The sequence below is a fragment of the Microplitis mediator genome, chromosome 9, assembly GCF_029852145.1.
Source record: "Microplitis mediator isolate UGA2020A chromosome 9, iyMicMedi2.1, whole genome shotgun sequence".
NCBI lineage: Eukaryota > Metazoa > Arthropoda > Insecta > Hymenoptera > Braconidae > Microplitis > Microplitis mediator.
In genome coordinates, this window is record NC_079977.1 from 13,837,187 (window position 1) to 13,855,039 (window position 17,853).

At 31.7% G+C, this 17,853-nt stretch overlaps 1 protein-coding gene across 1 annotated transcript in view; it reads left to right on the top strand.

Moving 5' to 3' along the window:
• The first annotated feature begins 5,590 nt into the window (after positions 1 to 5,590).
• LOC130674569 (outer dense fiber protein 3-like) overlaps positions 5,591 to 17,853 on the top strand; it is a 66,038-nt gene continuing 53,775 nt past the window's right edge. The window contains exons 1-4 of the mRNA XM_057479930.1: positions 5,591 to 6,226; positions 7,137 to 7,248; positions 7,332 to 7,389; positions 7,460 to 7,530. Of these exons, the coding sequence (XP_057335913.1) occupies positions 7,140 to 7,248; positions 7,332 to 7,389; positions 7,460 to 7,530 (238 nt within the window). The 5' untranslated portion in view covers positions 5,591 to 6,226; positions 7,137 to 7,139. The remainder of the gene's footprint in view (positions 6,227 to 7,136; positions 7,249 to 7,331; positions 7,390 to 7,459; positions 7,531 to 17,853) is intronic.

Consider the following 17,853-nt stretch of genomic DNA (forward strand, 5'->3'; position numbering starts at 1 on the left):
TCGAAGTAAAGTTGGAGATCATTTTACTTTTCCGGTGAAACTATCAGACTTATCACAAAATGTTATAGAATCTTTTTTGTTGCCAAATTTATTCTCTACAAATTATTATCAGGAAAATTTTTTCAAACTCCTCATTGTTTTCTAGTTATTTTCATTTTAATTTCAAGCTCTCAAAATAGTGGTTCTGATCGATTTCCATAGCTCGACATTGAAATGAAAATAACTAGAAAACAATGAGGAGTTTGAAAAAATTTTCCTGATAATAATTTGTAGAGAATAAATTTGGCAACAAAAAAGATTCTATAACATTTTGTGATAAGTCTGATAGTTTCACCGGAAAAGTAAAATGATCTCCAACTTTACTTCGAGCTCTAATAACTTTGAAACAGATGGATTGAACGAAAAATGATAAGAGACCTTTTTTGTAGAACGTTCAATTTCCTACAAAAATATGTACTAGTCTCTTTGATCTATTGATTTGTTAACGAAGTTAAAAATACTTAAAGCTAAAAAAAAAAATTTTCCCATGTTATTTAAATGGGAAAATCGAATTCTTCAATGAGCTAGGTCTGTAATCGACATCGAATTTTTCAATGAGCTTGGTCTGTAATCGACATAGAATTTTTTTTCATGCGCGAAAATTTTTTTTTTTTTGTGTTGAACTATGGTTTTTTCTACATGCACTTAAAAAAAAAAAATCTGGCTCCGAAATGAAGCAACCTAATATATATATATTAGGATGTGCCATTTTGAGGCGACTTTTTTTTATTAACAAAAAAACAGGCTGAAAACTTGCAGAAAGCCGAGAAAAGAAGCCTGTTCAAAGCGGAGCTCTCAATATTAATATGTAGAGGTGCCTATTTTTAATTTCCCATTTCCCATTTAAATAACATGAGGAAAAAATTTTTTTTTTTTATTTTCCTAGCTAGGCATTCGCACCTCATACAAATACGTCCATAGGATATTCTTGTAGAGAATTTAACGCTCTACACGGAAAAAAATTTTGTGTGACCACAAGATAAGATAATTTACGGTATCGAAATTCTGCCTTAATATACTGATAACGAAGCATTCGTTGGGATTACAATGTTTTTGTAATGCTAGCAAATTTTTCGTTGGGCCAAGCAATGGTTTATAACTGTATATATTTGTATATGATTTGTATAAGATTGTATATGATTGTATACAATTAGATATAATTATGTAGGATTGTATACAATTTGATCGGGCCATTTTTTCTATCCAATTTATATACCCGAGTAGAATTCTGGCGAATGAAGATGAGTTTAGAGTCAGTCACTAGCTCAGCATTACTAGCTAGCAGATTAAGCGAATAACGAGCTCACCGTTGGCTAATTTTTGTTTCAAGAATATTTTTAGCTCACCGATATCTCGTGAGTGAACAATATTTATTATTTACAGATGATGCTGTACAAGAATGAAATCTTGACTCACCATTGCCTCACAGCTGGCTCAAAGTAATTGGTTATAGATGGCGCTATTTTCAAATAAATAAATAGCTCACTATAAGCTTATAGCTATCCATTATCTATTATTTACAGATGGCGCTGTACGAGAGTGAAATTCTGACTCATTATTACATCATAGTTGGATCGGAATAATTATTTATAGATGGCGTCGTTTTCAAGTCAAAAGACGACTCACCACAAACTGATAGCTGGCCATTATCTATGATTTACAGATGGCGCTCTATAGAAATGTAATGCTGACTAATCATTACCTCACAGCTGGCTCAAAGTAATTGGTTATAGATGGCGCTATTTTCAAATAAATAAATAGCTCACTATAAGCTTATAGCTATCCATTATCTATTATTTACAGATGGCGCTGTACGAGAGTGAAACTCTGACTCATTATTACCTCACAGCTAGCTCAAAATAATGATTTATAGATGGCGTCGTTTTCAAGTCAAAAGACGATTCACTACAAACTGATAGCTGACCATTATCTATGATTTACAAATGGCGCTATATATAAATGTAACACTGACTAATCATTACCTCACAGTTGGTTCAAAATGATTATTCATAGATAGCAAAGTTGTCAATTCAAAAGATGGCTAACTGTAAACTCCTGGCCGGTCACTACTTATTATTTACGGATGGTGCTATAAAAAAAAGAATTTACTGATTTGTTATGGGTTTTTATCTAGATAATACTTATTGTTCTAGACAGAAAAAAAGGATTTCTTGACGCAGAAAATTTTCACTTGTCCTAGGAAAAATTTTACATCATGAAATAAAAATGAAAATTTTCTGGAAACGAGAAAAACCTTTTTGGGACAAAAAAATTTTTTTAATCTCACGAAATTTTACAATCCATTATTTAGAAGGTAAAATAATATTGTAACCAATTTATACTCAGCTTAATAAGCATCAACTTAGTAAATAACAATAAATCAACCTAACCTCAAATAAGTATAGACGACGCTACATAAAAATGTAACTGGAACTCACCAGTATCTCATGGTTATCCAACAAAAATTGGTTACAGATGGAGCTGTACAAAAACTGAAATTTACCTCATCAGTATCTCATAGTTATCTTGTCGCTAATAGTTACAGGTGGCGCTACATAAAAATATAACTGCAACTCATCAGTATCTCATGGTCGTCTAGTTAACATTAGTTACAGATGGAGCTGTATAAAAAATAAACTTCACCTCGCCCATGTCTCATGGTTATCTTGTCGCCAATAGTTACAGGTGGCGCTGCATAAAAATATAAATGTAACTCACCAGTATCTAATGGGTGTCCAGTAATTATTAGCTATAGATGGAGCTGCTTAAAAAATTAATTTCACCTCACCAGTATCTTATAGTTGTCTAGTCACTATTAGTTACAGATAGCACTGCATAAGACATATATGGATCATCAAATTGTAGTCGATTCCAACGAGCAGTAGCAGCCCAGTGGATAACACGCGAGACTCATCATCCCAAGGATCCGGGTTCAACTCCCGTCACCACCCAACTGGGCTTCACGATTAATTCAATGATAAACTCATAAAAAAATTAATCTAAATACAAATTGTAAAGCCAGTGTAAAAAAAAAAAAATAAAATTTTATTTATTTTTTTTTTTTTTCAATTTTCGAGTCATCATGAACTCATATTTTATAGCTAGCCACTGGCTACTTTTCATATCTTGTCATTAGCTCATTTTTTTAGCCAGCGATTAGCTATTTATAATTGCACACTTACTACCTCATTGTTTTAACCTAGCTATTGGATATATGTTTGAATCTATCCACTGGCTTGTTTTGATCAGTCAGCCATCGGCTAAGATGGCGTTACATAGTGAGGTTATGGCTGGCCAATTCTATTAGGCAGTGATGAGGTATAACTAAAATCTGTTAGCTACGGGCTGGCTACCTATAAGTTTTAATTCTACTCAGGTATGATTTTCTACAATTGTATAAAATCTTTTTTCATCGGGTATATCTATATTAGAGTGTTTCAAAAAATCGATTTTTTTTTTTAACTTCCCGCTAAGAAAATTGTAAATTTTCAAAAATTCGGGAAGTAATTGGTTTCGGTCCGATTTACGAAAATCGAATTTTCACCAGATGTCAACGTTTTGAGGTCCTAGGAAGCTATTCTGACTAACTTCATGATGATGTCCGAGTGTATGTATGTATGTATGTACGTACGTACGTACGTATGTAAATACCTGTATCTTTTGAACGGATGAACCGATTTTTGAACTTTAAGGTGTCATTCGACGCGGCATGTCAATATCTTGAAGCTGTAAGGAAATTGAGCTTGATCGGTAGGGCTCGTTCAGAGATATTCCAAAAATAAAATTTCTTCAAAAACGTTTATTTTGGATAACTTTTAATGTGCTCGATGGATTGATTCCAAAATGGACTGGGCTCTAGAGCTTCATATGCCGCGTCGAATGCCACCTCAACCATCAAAATCGGTTCACTCGTTCAAGAGAAACCGTTGTCGAAAGAATTAAAAAAAAAAAATTTTTTTCATTTTTTCTGAAATATCTCAAAAACGACTCAATAAATCGAATTCAAAATTTGATCGGCTGTAGAACATGATAAAACGCGTCGATTACCACCTCAACCGTCTCAATCGGTTTATTCGTTTGAGAGATATCGTTGGAGACAAAATGGTGATAAACGTTTTTTTTCGAAAAACCAGCATACAAACGTATTTTCAAGCTCGAAGAGCTCGAAAACAGCGGGAAGTTTTGGGGCTGGCCCGCAGGGTCAACTGACAGACCGATTTTTTTTCTCGAAGAACATTGAAAAATCGACAAAGTGTCTCTAGACAAAGATCTTGTTAAAATATGAGACCTAAATATTAATATTTAAAGGTGGCGATTCACGATTTTCTATTTTCCATTTAAATAACATAGGAAAACAAAAATTTTCAGTTTGGTATTTTATACCTTGGCGATGGCTTATTGAACAGATAAGTTCAGGATATATTTTTGGGGGGAATTGAACGCTCTATAAAAAAAGTTTCTTATCATTTTGTGATAAATCCATCTGTTCAAAAGTTCTTGGAGCTCGAAGTTAGAGTAAATTTCACGATCTTTTTACTTTTCCGGCGAAACTATCGGACTTATCATAAAATGTTACGAAATCTTTTTTGTAGACAATTTTATTTACTACAAATTATTATCGATAAATTTTTTTTAAATTCTGCATTGATTTCTAGTTATTTCCATTTTAATGCCAAGCTCTTAAAATCGATCAGAACACTATTTTTTTAGGAGCTTGGCATTAAAATGGAAATAACTAGAAATCAATGCAGAATTTAAAAAAAATTTATGAATAATAATTTGTAGGAAATAAAATTGTCTACAAAAAAGATTTCGTTTTATGATAAGTCCGATAGTTTCGTCGGAAAAGTAAAAAGATCTCGAAATTTACTCTAACTTGACTTCAAGCTCCAATAACTTTTAAACAGATGGATTTATCAAAAAATGATAAGACTTTTTTTTTAGAGGGTTTAATTCCTTATAAAAATATATCCTGAACTTATCTGTTTAATAACCCTCGCAGATTTGAATCACGGTGGAAACACGGTGGGTTTGTTCTATTTCACCAGTGTGATTACGCGGTGTATCCACCATGATTCCACGGTGGCTTTACTACCGTGTATACACGGTGTTTCATCGTGATTACGCGGTGGATACAGCGTGGAACCACGGTGGTGAAATAGCACAAAGCCACCGTGATTCCACGGTGGATACACCGCGTAATCACAGTGGATACACTGTGTGTACCCGGTGGTGAAATGGAACAAACCCACCGTGTAACCACGGTGGATCCACGGTGTTTACACTTCCACGGTGTTTCCACCGTGATTCAAATCTGCGAGGGAAGCCATCGCCGAAGTATAAAATTCCAAACTAAAAATTTTTTTTTTCCCATGTTATTTAAATGGAACATAGAAAATCGCGAATCGCCACCTTTAAATATTAATATTAAGGTCTCATATTTTAACAGGGTCTTTGTCTAGAGATACTCTGTCGATTTTTCAATGTTCTTCGAGAAAAAAAAGTCGATTTTTTTAAACACTCTAATCTATATAGTAGTAAAATTGGATCACTTTGAATTGTTTTGAATCGTTTCTTATCGTTTTGAATTGTTTCTTTTAATCAGAGGAATTTTTAGAGCATGCTGCGTTAGGTAGAATACCTGACAATACTCAATTAGATTTTGAAACAACGAAAGAAGTGTTAATAGGACTTCAATCAATCGAAAAGTAGTTAAAAACGTCAGAATTTTCAAATGGTGAAGGAAAAAAATACGCTCAATTTGCTGTGAACTATTTCAAACAAACAATTGTGTCAAATACAAGCAGTAAAGCTCAGAAATCAAATAGTGATGATGATTATTCATCAAAGTTGACAAATGCATTGCTCACATGTTTGTAATATATTGATAAATTTCAAGTTAATTAGTTAGTTTCATATAGTAATAAGCTAATAAGATATAAAAATGTATACGGACCTTCCTCTTCAGCCAAAGGACTAGCATATATGCGTCAAATACTATGAAGTAGAATGTGCGCATGCGGATAGAGGTTTAAAGAGAGTAAAGTATATGCTTACCAGATTTAAGTACATTCGTTGCAAGACCATCTAATTGAAAAAGTGTATTCTATTATTATCAATTTTACATTAATTATTAAGTGAAAGTGATTTTTGTATCGACTCAACTTAACAATAAATTTTTTTATAAGTAAGTTGAAAATAATACGAAAATATGATTATACATAAACTTACAATAAAAAAATTACTGATAATTCCTGTGCAGTACTACAACTTTGAATGCAAGTTACAGTCGGTGGAAAAATTTGAATACAAAATATATAACAGTGAATCTTAGAAGGACTTGTAATGTTCAAGTCATAGTGTATTTAAAGTATTTAGATATTTCTGAAATTTGTTGATATCAGTAAAAATAAATTCTCGATGATAAGTATTTTACTGTATTTTTATTATTGAAATTTACTGTAAATTTCAATAGTTTTATGATTGTGAACCGTCAGTTTATTGAAAATAAAAGTTTTGATTGAAAGCAAATCAGATTCCTAGTTAATATTGATTTAAACTTAATTAAACAGAATGAATCACTTATATACTCAAAGTATATAATTTATTTCAAGCAAATACTTTAAAGCTTAATTATTTTTGAGATGTCTATGATATTTATTTATTATCAATAAAATATCTTTAATATTAATAAAATTTCACTGAAAAGCCTCAACTCTATTAATATATTTATTATAAAGAAATCATTTTACCAGTGTAAGTAAAGCAGTTGATGTATTTTCTTTTCAAAGTGTGATTACGAATAAACAGAGATAGTTATTAGATTACTAATTTAAATGCGTCATTTGCAATTATACATCGGAAGATACATAAAGATCACATATATTCTATGATAAAAATTGTTTCGCTGATATGATTTGAATCATTATTTTCATTTTTTTTTTCGTCTATGAATGTGTGCATTTTTTGATAAGTTTTTATTTCAGCTGATTTCATTATTTCAATTTAAATGAATCATAATAATAATTTGATATTTACTTCAGGAATTATTGAGGGTATTTTTTATCTTTGAAGTAATTACTTGACTTTTTCGTTAGATAATGGGTGGTTTAACACAGCGGCAATGGTCTCCAACAAAGAGACGAGGACCGATCAGCGCCGAATTCCGGAGTCCAGGACCTGCATGTGTTTCTTTGCCGTCACTTATAGGTTGTATACTAAAACAATTAATGTTAAAATTTAAACATAAAATAAGGGTTCATTCATTGAATTAAATAAACACCAAATTTCAGGTAAAACTGTTCCTGATTCTAAACGAGGTCGAGCTCCAGCATTTTCATTTGGTAGTCGGTAATTGATACTCTATATGTATTAAAAATTTAACCATTATTTTTAGTTTTTTAGCTACTATTTTTTTCAGGTATTCACTAAAAAATGAAAGTCCAGGACCAGGGCCAGGCCAATATAATGTGTCAGGATTAAGTGCCAAAGGTATATTACTACAATTTTTCGTGCTAAAAAATATTTAAAATAAAATAAAAATACAATTTATGTATACTTATACTCAAGTATACATGAGATAAAGGAAGCCACTATTCAGACATACAAGTCGTTCCGTTCATATATTTTTTGACGTTGGAATCCGAACGTATTGATCAAACCAACAAGAACATTGATATCACTATGCATGTTTTAATTAAAAAATAAGCATACACAGATGACGAATTTATATTCACTGTAACATAAATCACATTTCGTGTCAATTTTACACCCCTTATTAAAAGAAACGATTTAAAACGATTAGAAAAAAAAAATTTTAAATACTTTTTAATGCTTTTGAATACGTTGAATACTTTTGAATCACCCTTCTTATGGGCATTTAACATTGCAAATCGTTTTGAATTGTTTCTTTTAATCAGGGACAGTAGACATACTATCGCCGTCATTAATTCCAGTCTATTTTTGAAAGCACTGTGAAATAAACTTCTGCATTTTAAACATCTATTTTGACACAAATCATAAATAAATAATTGAAAAAAAAAATCAGTTCATATTAAAAACGGTATAAAAATTAATTTCCTAAAATAAAATACTATATATATAAAAATATATAAAAATAAATAAACGCATTACTATAAATATACCGAATAAATTTTGAATATAGTTGAATAAATGAATAATAAAATACCAATAATTCAAAACACAAACGCAAAAATAGAACGTTTAAAATATAAATGAACTAATAAATATATCTATAAATATAAAACTCATCAATAAATTAATAAATAACAAAGAAAAACTAAAAATAAACATCTGTATATTAAACCGAGCAAAATAAACTTACAAATAATAAACATAACTAGAAATTAGCGGGAAGTTAAAAAAATCCATGAAAATAAACATCCATATTAAAAACATAACCATATAAAAAGAAGTATTATAATAAATGTATGTAAAATAAACATAACCATTTTCAAATAAAATTTGTTTTTTAAATAATAATCTACTGTCTCAGATAAATTAACTGGGTAGTATATAGATCTGTGATAATGGACCATATCAAAAAAATCCATTTAGGATTGCATGCGAATCCATAGGAATCAATATAGGAAAGTATGAATTTATGCATAAATCATTTGGAATTAATATAGGAGTGTATGGATTTACATAAAAATCCATGTAGGAAACCACGGGTTTCTGGATTTCCACATGGGAAATCCACCCGTGAAAAATAAATCATATATGGTCATATATGAATGCTCCATATATGGCCATGTATGGAAATTGGCCAGACATGGCCATATATGACCAGATATGCCCATATATGATCATACATGACCGTGTATGGCCATATATGACCATAGGAGAAGGGGGGAGGGCAAATAGGGCCTCCAAAATTTAAGGGGCCCATTTTGCCCCCAAATCATTCGAGGCGCTCAAAATTTTAAGAGCCCCCCCCCCCCCCCTGTTAGGTGAGAGTGGGGCAAACTGGGCCCTGCGGGCAAAATGGGCTGACATTTATATTACATATAAGCCCTCATTTCTGAAGGGGCCCATTTTGCCTTCCCCCTTCCTTTCATTTTCACGGGTAAACATATAGTTGAAATTATATTCAATATACACTTATCCAAAAAATTAAAGAACAAAAAAATTTTATAAATTTTTTAGTGATTTCTGGAAGGCTGTATTTTCGTGAAAAATAATCGTATCGAAAAAACAAAAAAAGCAAATTGAAGCTTGAAATCTCTAGTTTGAAGATCTTCCAGCAGTATATTTTTTCGAGCCACGGTTTTTGCGGAATCATAAGAAAAAGGTCGAGAAAAAATTTTTCTAAATTTTTTGGTTTTGTTTTTAAGGTCTACGGGGCCGGGTAAAATTTTTTCAAAAAAAAACGAATTCATGGCTCGCTTAGGAAATTTATTCAGCTACAATTTGCTTTTTTTGTTTCTCTGTACGTCAATTTCCTGCTGAGATATCAGCCTTCAAATGAAAAAGGATTCTTTTGTCTTTGATTGTTGATATCTCAGCAAATAATGGCCGCACAGTAATTTAAAAGGGCAGTTTAAGAAACTTGAATAAATTTCCTACAAGCTCCATTTTCGATTTTTTCAAAAAACATATTTATTTTCATCCGTGATATCCATTTGAAAAACCCATTTTCTGGTTTTTTAGTCAACTCATCGTTACTATGCAAATATTAATAAAAAAAATAATGTTGCCAGGTAATTTTATAGCTTAATGTACCCTCAAAAACCCTGGAAATTTTCAGATTGATCCATTGAACCGTTTGTCTGATCCGATTGCTCAAAGTTTTGCAAAACAATTAAAGGAACAAGTTTTGTTCCTTAAATTGTCTAATCGTTATCAAAATGAAAAAATCAATTTTTTTCAGATTTTCTTTCATTTTTGTGTTAGTTATTCAGTAAATGTAAGGTAAAGAGAAAAAAAAAAAATTTTTCCGAAAAACGAAAAAAAAAACTGAATAAAACGTAAAAAAGAAAAGTAAAAAAATTCTTGTTTTATCTCGTTTTTTGGAAAAAAAATTTTTTTTTTCTCTTTACCTTACATTTACTGAATAACTAACGCAAAAATGAAAGAAAATCTGAAAAAAATTGATTTTTTCATTTTGATAACGATTAGACAATTTAAGGAACAAAACTTGTTCCTTTAATTGTTTTGCAAAACTTTGAGCAATCGGACCAGACAAACGGTTCAATGGATCAATCTGAAAATTTCCAGGGTTTTTGAGGGTACATTAAGCTATAAAATTACCTGGCAACATTATTTTTTTTATTAATATTTGCATAGTAATGATGAGTTGACTAAAAAACCAGAAAATGGCCATTTTTTAAGGGTTTTTCAAATGGATATCACGGATGAAAATAAATATGTTTTTTGAAAAAATCGAAAATGGAGCTTGTAGGAAATTTATTCAAGTTTCTTAAACTGCCCTTTAAATTACTGTGCGGCCATTATTTGCTGAGATATCAATAATCAAAGACAAAAGAATCCTTTTTCATTTGAAGGCTGATATCTCAGCAGGAAATTGACGTACAGAGAAACAAAAAAAGCAAATTGTAGCTGAATAAATTTCCTAAGCGAGCCATGAATTTGTTTTTTTGAAAAAATTTTACCCGGCCCCGTAGACCTTAAAAACAAAACCAAAAAATTTAGAAAAATTTTGTCTCGACCTTTTTCTTATGATTCCACAAAAACCGTGGCTCGAAAAAATATACTGCTGGAAGATCTTCAAACTAGAGATTTCAAGCTTCAATTTGCTTTTCTTGTTTTTTTGATACGATTATTTTTCACGAAAATACAGCCTTCTAGAGATCACTAAAAAATTTATAAAATTTTTTTGTTCCTTTAATTTTTTGGATAAGTGTCTTTTAACAGATTCCCATTTTGATAAATGTATATCATACACGGAAAAAACAATATAGTAATGGCGATTCTCTGGGATAGTGCTGAGTACTTTCTGTAAAAGAAAAATTTTAGCCAGTACTGTATCCCATATAGGAAGAAACGATAGGCCCAAGCTTGGCCGAGGCTTGGTGCAAGACTTATTAACTCTGGGGAAAGCTTGAAATCCAAGCTTGGCCCAAGTCTGTCTAAGCATCGAAATGATAACACCCAGCCAAGCTTGAGTGACAGTGTTGTGCCAAGACTGCATCTAAGTATTGGCCCAATATCGAGAGCCAGTGTTGTGCCAAGACTGTTGCTAAATAAGCACCTATGCTTATTAAGAATAAATTTAAAAAAAAAAAAAATATTAGTAGACATGTGCGGGATGGTAAGATGTGGAAATAAATTTGTACACAGAGAAATCAGGTGGATCGATGAAACTAATTTTTTTTTTTGCATTTGCTGGGTCTCGAACCTGGTCCTTCATGACTGCTATGCAAGCGTCTTATCCACTAGGCTGTTACGCTATTCACAGAAGCCAGGGGTTTTTAGGTACTATTTGTTATTTAGACTGGTAAACTAAGGCTTGTCACTTGCATAATGGCTGAACCTTGTCCCAAGACTGGCAAACCAAGGCTTGTCACTTGAGCATTGGCTGAACCGTGTCCCAAGACTGCCAAGCCAAGGCTTGTCACTTGAGCATTGGCTGAACCTTGTCCCAAGACTGGCAAGCCAAGATTTGTCACTTGAGCATTGGCTGAACCTTGTCCCAAGACTGGCAAACCAAGGCTTGTCACTTGAGCATTGGCTGAACCGTGTCCCAAGACTGCCAAGCCAAGGCTTGTCACTTGAGCATTGGCTGAACCTTGTCCCACGACTGGCAAACCAAGGTTTGTCACTTGAGCATTGGCTGAATCTTGTCCCAAGACTGGCAAACCAAGACTCGTCACTTGAACGTTGGTCGGATCTCGGACCAACCTTGGGAGGCCGAGCCTTGGTAGCCCAGTATTGTGCCAAGACTGGCCCCGTTGTCAATATTTGTTTTCCTACAAGTGATACTATCTAAACTGTATCCACTACTGGCCGGAACAGTACTCAACACTACAACTATGTATGGCCATACATGCCCATACGTGGACCATGTACGGCCATATATGTTTAATTAATCACGGGCATACATGGTCATATATAGTCATACGTTTCTATGTATGGCCATACATGGACTATAAAGGCCATATATGTTCAATTAATCATTGGCATACACGTTGATAAATTGACTAAATTAACATAAATGTATAGTAGAGATTAATATAAATAAATTAAATAAATCAATGCCATTTAATTTAAAAAATTCATATAAATTTATTTAAGAAATAATATTTAATAAATTAATATAATCAAATTACAAGTTTAAATTCCATTAATTACTTTTAGTATAAAATTAACAATGCTTAATAAAAGTAACGAAGTACTTCAAACCATTGGAAAAGTTTAAAATTTTAATGACAGTTACAATTCACTTATAGCTACAATTTAATATTATCACTTATTAATTATCATGATTAATTAATTCCCATTATAAAATAAACAATTCATGATAAATGCAATATTTGTTTTAATCGCCCACAATCGTAAGTATGAAGTCTTTTAGCCATTTTTAAATGTAATTTCCACAGAATTGTTATTTATCGTACTACCGTTTAATCACGATAATAAACTATTTATTACACCACTAATTTAGCATACCCGAGAAAAAATCACCAGGCCTGACCATGCTTGATCATGCATGATTCATGCAATATCATGCATGGCCAAGCTTAATCATGAATGATCATGCCTGGATTTGCATGATTCATGCAATATCATGCATGGCCAAGCTTAATCATGAATGATCATGCCTGGATTTGCATGATTCATGCAAAGGCATGCATGCCCATGCAAATCCATGCTCAATTGCACATGGTCATGCATGACGAGGAAAGAATAATTACACATGATTCATGCAACGTCATGTATGACCAAGCTCAGTCATGAATGATCATTCATGACACTGCACGAATTATGCAACGTCATGCATGACCATGTTAAATCATGTTCAATCGTACATGATCGTGCATGACAAGAAAGGAATAGTCACACATGATTCGTGCAACGTCACGCATGACCAAGCTCAGTCATGAATGATCATTCATGACACTGCACGAATTATGCAACGTTATACATGACCATGTAAAATCAAGCTCAATCATGCATGACTATATATAACGGGAAATTAATCATTATGCATGAGATTGCATGACTGAGTATGAGTTTCCATGAACATACATGACTATGCCCGATTCATATAAAGTGATATTCAATCATGTATGATCATGGATGAGAATGTATAATTATTAATGTATAATAATAATTGAAATTAAAAAATTTTGTTGCTTAAAATTTATTTTTTAATAAATCAAAACTATTACATATATCATTTCCCACGCGCAATACATGGTGCATTGTTTTAATTTGATTTATTGTAAGAAATAACAGTTTTCCACTTTCACGAATAGGCATTATATGAGTAATATTCACCTGATGTTCAACATTACAGAAAAATTTTGTATGTTCAATAACAAATTCATCTAAAACAAAACATATTATTTTCTCAAACTCTACGAAAAATTGTATTGATCTATGAATAATTAAATCATTATCAGCCAAAGTTATCTGTACTGTAAAACTGTTAGTATTTATTGTTTTATAAGCCTTAAGGCTTAGACAAGACTAAGCATGGTCATGTATGAATCATGCACGATTAAGCATGATTCATGCAAAGTCATATCTGATCATGCAAAAAAATACAATCGAAATCCGATCGAGCTTGAATCAGATCTAATCGAAGTTTTTAATCAGGAATAATCAAATATTTTTGATGAACAAATTTGAATAATTGAACATCTATTTTTATTTTGAAGTTAGTAGTTAAAGTTATTTTATTTTTTTTATCGATTAAAATAAATTCAATTTATATTTTTTTATTCAACTAATAATTAAAATTAATCTTTTTTTTCTAAAAAATAATTAAAATAGATTCAATTACAATTTTTTTTTTTTAATAATTGAAGAATTGAATTGATAAATTCTTGCGAAATTGATAATGATAGTCAATACAATTGCATATTTCTTTTTTTTTTAAATGAATAATTAAGATTAATGTAATTTTTTAATTTGTTTGTAATTTATAACTAGAATTATTTTCATTCATTATTAAAAAGATATGTAATAACCAAATCAAAATTGAATTCGAATGATATTTTATTTTTCACAACCGGAGTTTTTAAAAGATGTTAAGAATCGTCGTAAACTGTACAGGACAGGTCAGCCTAGTGGACAGCGGACGTGCTTTATAACACGACGGTTGCGCTTTCGAGACCCGTCCCGGGTTAAATTTCAATAACACTTTTCAGCCAGTAAACATTAACTATACATCAATACTAACACAATAAGTTAATTTAAAATTGACTTATCATCATTTTTATTTTTTAAAATAATTTTAGGGATTGTGCTTGATCAGGACTGATCATGCTTGGTCAAACATGATTATGCTTGCTCAAGCATGATCATGCCTGAATATTTGCCAGCTATGAGCATGCGTGATCATGCTTGGTCAGGCATGATCACGCATGCTCATGGCTGGCAAATATTGAGGCATGATCATGCATGAGATTAACGCATGATCATGCATGATCAGGTCTGATGATTTTTTCCTGGGTAGTAACAAATTATATACAAACGAATTCATATAAAATTATTTGTATTATATAGTTATTTAATTAAAAATTTCAAATCCTCATGAACCGCCTTTGATTGTAAAATAATATTGCAATTTCTGGTTCCGAATGAAGATTAAAAACGATTTAAAACAATTAAAAATTTGATCGTTTTTAATCCTTTTTAATCATCAATTGACGATTCATGACGATTTAAAACGATTAAAACCGTTTTAATCGTCACAAATCGTTTTGTTTAATCAGGGATGGTTGATTAAACAACCCTTTACTTACAAAATTTTTATCATGAATTTAAGCTCATTTAGTATACAGTCGATTCTGTCTAAAGGTTCTCTGCCTAAAGGTTCCCGCTGTCTATAGGTTCCAGGATACATTGCTTAAAGGTTCCCGGATATTCCCCCACCCGCTTTCTCGAGTGACGAATCACAATTCAGTTTTCGAGCGCTAACTGTAAATGCACGTTTTTTTGAGGTTATGTTTACTACGCAATGTGTTCGTTTTAGCGTGCGCCTCGGCGCTCGAGGGGAATATATTGTAGGGGAAGTGCTGATGGTGGGGAGGGAACCTTTAGGCAATGGTCCTGTCCCGACGTGGAACTTTTAGACAGAGTCGACTGTATTATGTAAATGTAAATATACCTTAACGAAGACAGTACTTAGGTGTATGCAATGTTCAATCAGGGTGTATCACTTTTAAGTCATCGATTAATTTTTCATCAAAATCAATTATTTAAGATAAACCAATATGATCAATAATTTAATTAAAAAATAGATTTACTAATAATTCCAGAGATATGCATTTTATAATTAGTACTTTATTCTTATTTGAAATAAACTTTTTAATTCAAAAACCAAATATCATTTACTTCGAAACAATGTTTTTCATAATTAAATTCTAGTATGCACTACATTATATACTTAATACCGTTGGAAAGCCACGAATCTATCAGAAAAATTCCGAGAATATATTGACAGTACACCCACAAAACTCCGCAAAAACTCCAACAAAACTCCGAGTGTCAAAGCCGCTAAAACTCCGACGATACACCGACAAAACTCCGTGAAAATCCTAACAAAACTCCGGAGAAACACCGACAAAACTCCAAGAAAACACCGGCAAAACACTGACGAGAGTCTAAAAAAAAACACAGTGAAAACTCCAGGCGAACGACGACCAAACTCAAAGAAAACACGAGAGAAACCTTATCTCGTAACTGCACAAGAAACGTCGCCCTTTTACCATCAAAACATCGTCGTAACTCCGTCGATACACTGTGGAAACACTGTAAGGGAGTTAACACCGTAGAAACTCCGTGTTTTCACCACGTTTCTACGGTGTCATCAAAACCGCTAGGGTATTCAAAATTTATTTGGTATATTTATAGTAATGCGTTTATTTATTTTCATATATTTTTATGTACACTGGTCACAGAAATTAAGGGATAGAAAAATATCCGAAATTTTTAGGTGATTTTCAACATGCTGTAACTCGGTGAAAAATGGTCGTAGAAGAAAATTAAAAAAGCAAATTGTAGCCTCAAGGTTCTAGTTTTCAGATCTGGACCTCAAAATTTTTTATCATGTACGGTTCCGGAGTAATCATAAGAAAATCAACAAACAAAAAATTTTCAAAATTTTTGCTGGTCTTTCAATACCTCTATGGGCGTCAATAAATTTTTTTAAACAATCCGACCGTATGACTTTTCTAGGAAATTTTATGCCCTTTAATTTGGCGGCCTGAAAAAGTCTCTACGGCGATTTGGCGCCGAGTTATCATTGATCAAAGCAAAAAAGTCTATTTTGGCTTTGATAATCAATAACTTTGTTGGTCGTGCAGAGAATAGAAGCAGGGTTTCGAAAACTGGAAAACATTTTCTATAAGGCAAAATTAGTGGCATTTGATAGAAAAAATTTTTTTAAAGCGATATTGTTTAGTGAAAAACAGGTCAAAATTCACAAATTTAAGGATATTGGGAAATCTTGCTATAACTTTGGATATAACAGATAAACAAAGGATATCTTCATCTTTTTTTCAACCTCAAAGTGTCCTGAAAAAACCCTAAAAATTTCAAATCGCTGCGATTTTTCTTTCTTAATGCCCCGAAGCTTTAAATTTATCGATTTTGTCAAAAATCACCATGATTGGTAGTTTCTTGGATTTTGTTTATTTTTTCGATTTGAAAATATTTTTTTCACCGATAATCTTCATTTCTTTGATCAAAAAGATCGATTATCGAAAAAAATTAAAAAAAAAAAATTTTGAAAGTTTTTTTTTTCAAAAATTTTTTTTTTGTTGTATTCGCAATGATTTATCATTGTCAAAACGTATGTTTGTTAAGTTGACATTTAAAGCCCTGATTAAAAAACTGAATTGAAAAGTATTGAAAAAGATGAGAAATGAATCCTTTCGAATACTTTCTATACCCCAAGGTTTTCATTTTGACATAAAATGAATACTTTTCAATCCCAAAATAATGAAAGAATTTCGGAACTTCCGAGGAATTGAAAAAGATTCAAATGAATTGATATTTTTAATCTTTCTGAATTTTTCTCAATACCAAAATAATCCGACATTTCGGATCAAGTTTGGGATTGAAAAAGATTGAAATGAATTGAAATTTTTGAATCTCTCTGAATCCTTCTCAATACCTGAATGATCCAATATTTCGGGTCATGTGTGGGATTGGAAATGATTGAAATGAATTGAAATTTTTGAATCTTTCCGAATCCTTCTCAATACCTAAATAATATCACATTTCGGGTCATGTGTGGGATTGAAAAAGATTGAAATGAATTGAAATTTTTGAATCTTTCCGAATCTTTCTCAATACCTAAATAATCTGACATTTCGGATCAAGTGTGGGATCGAAAAAGATTGAAATGAATTGAAATTTTTGAATCTTTCCGAATCCTTCTCAATACCTAAATAATCCGATGATGAAATGATGAAGGATTGAATTCTTTTCAATACTTTCGAATTCCACTTTGGAATTTGAAAGTATTCAAACGATCGAAATTTCAATTCCATTCAATACTTTCCAAAACCGCCGAGGGATTGAAAAGAATTGAAATAATTTTCAATACTTTTCAATTCACTTTTTTAATCAGGGAGCAGATGCAATTACAGCGGTAAA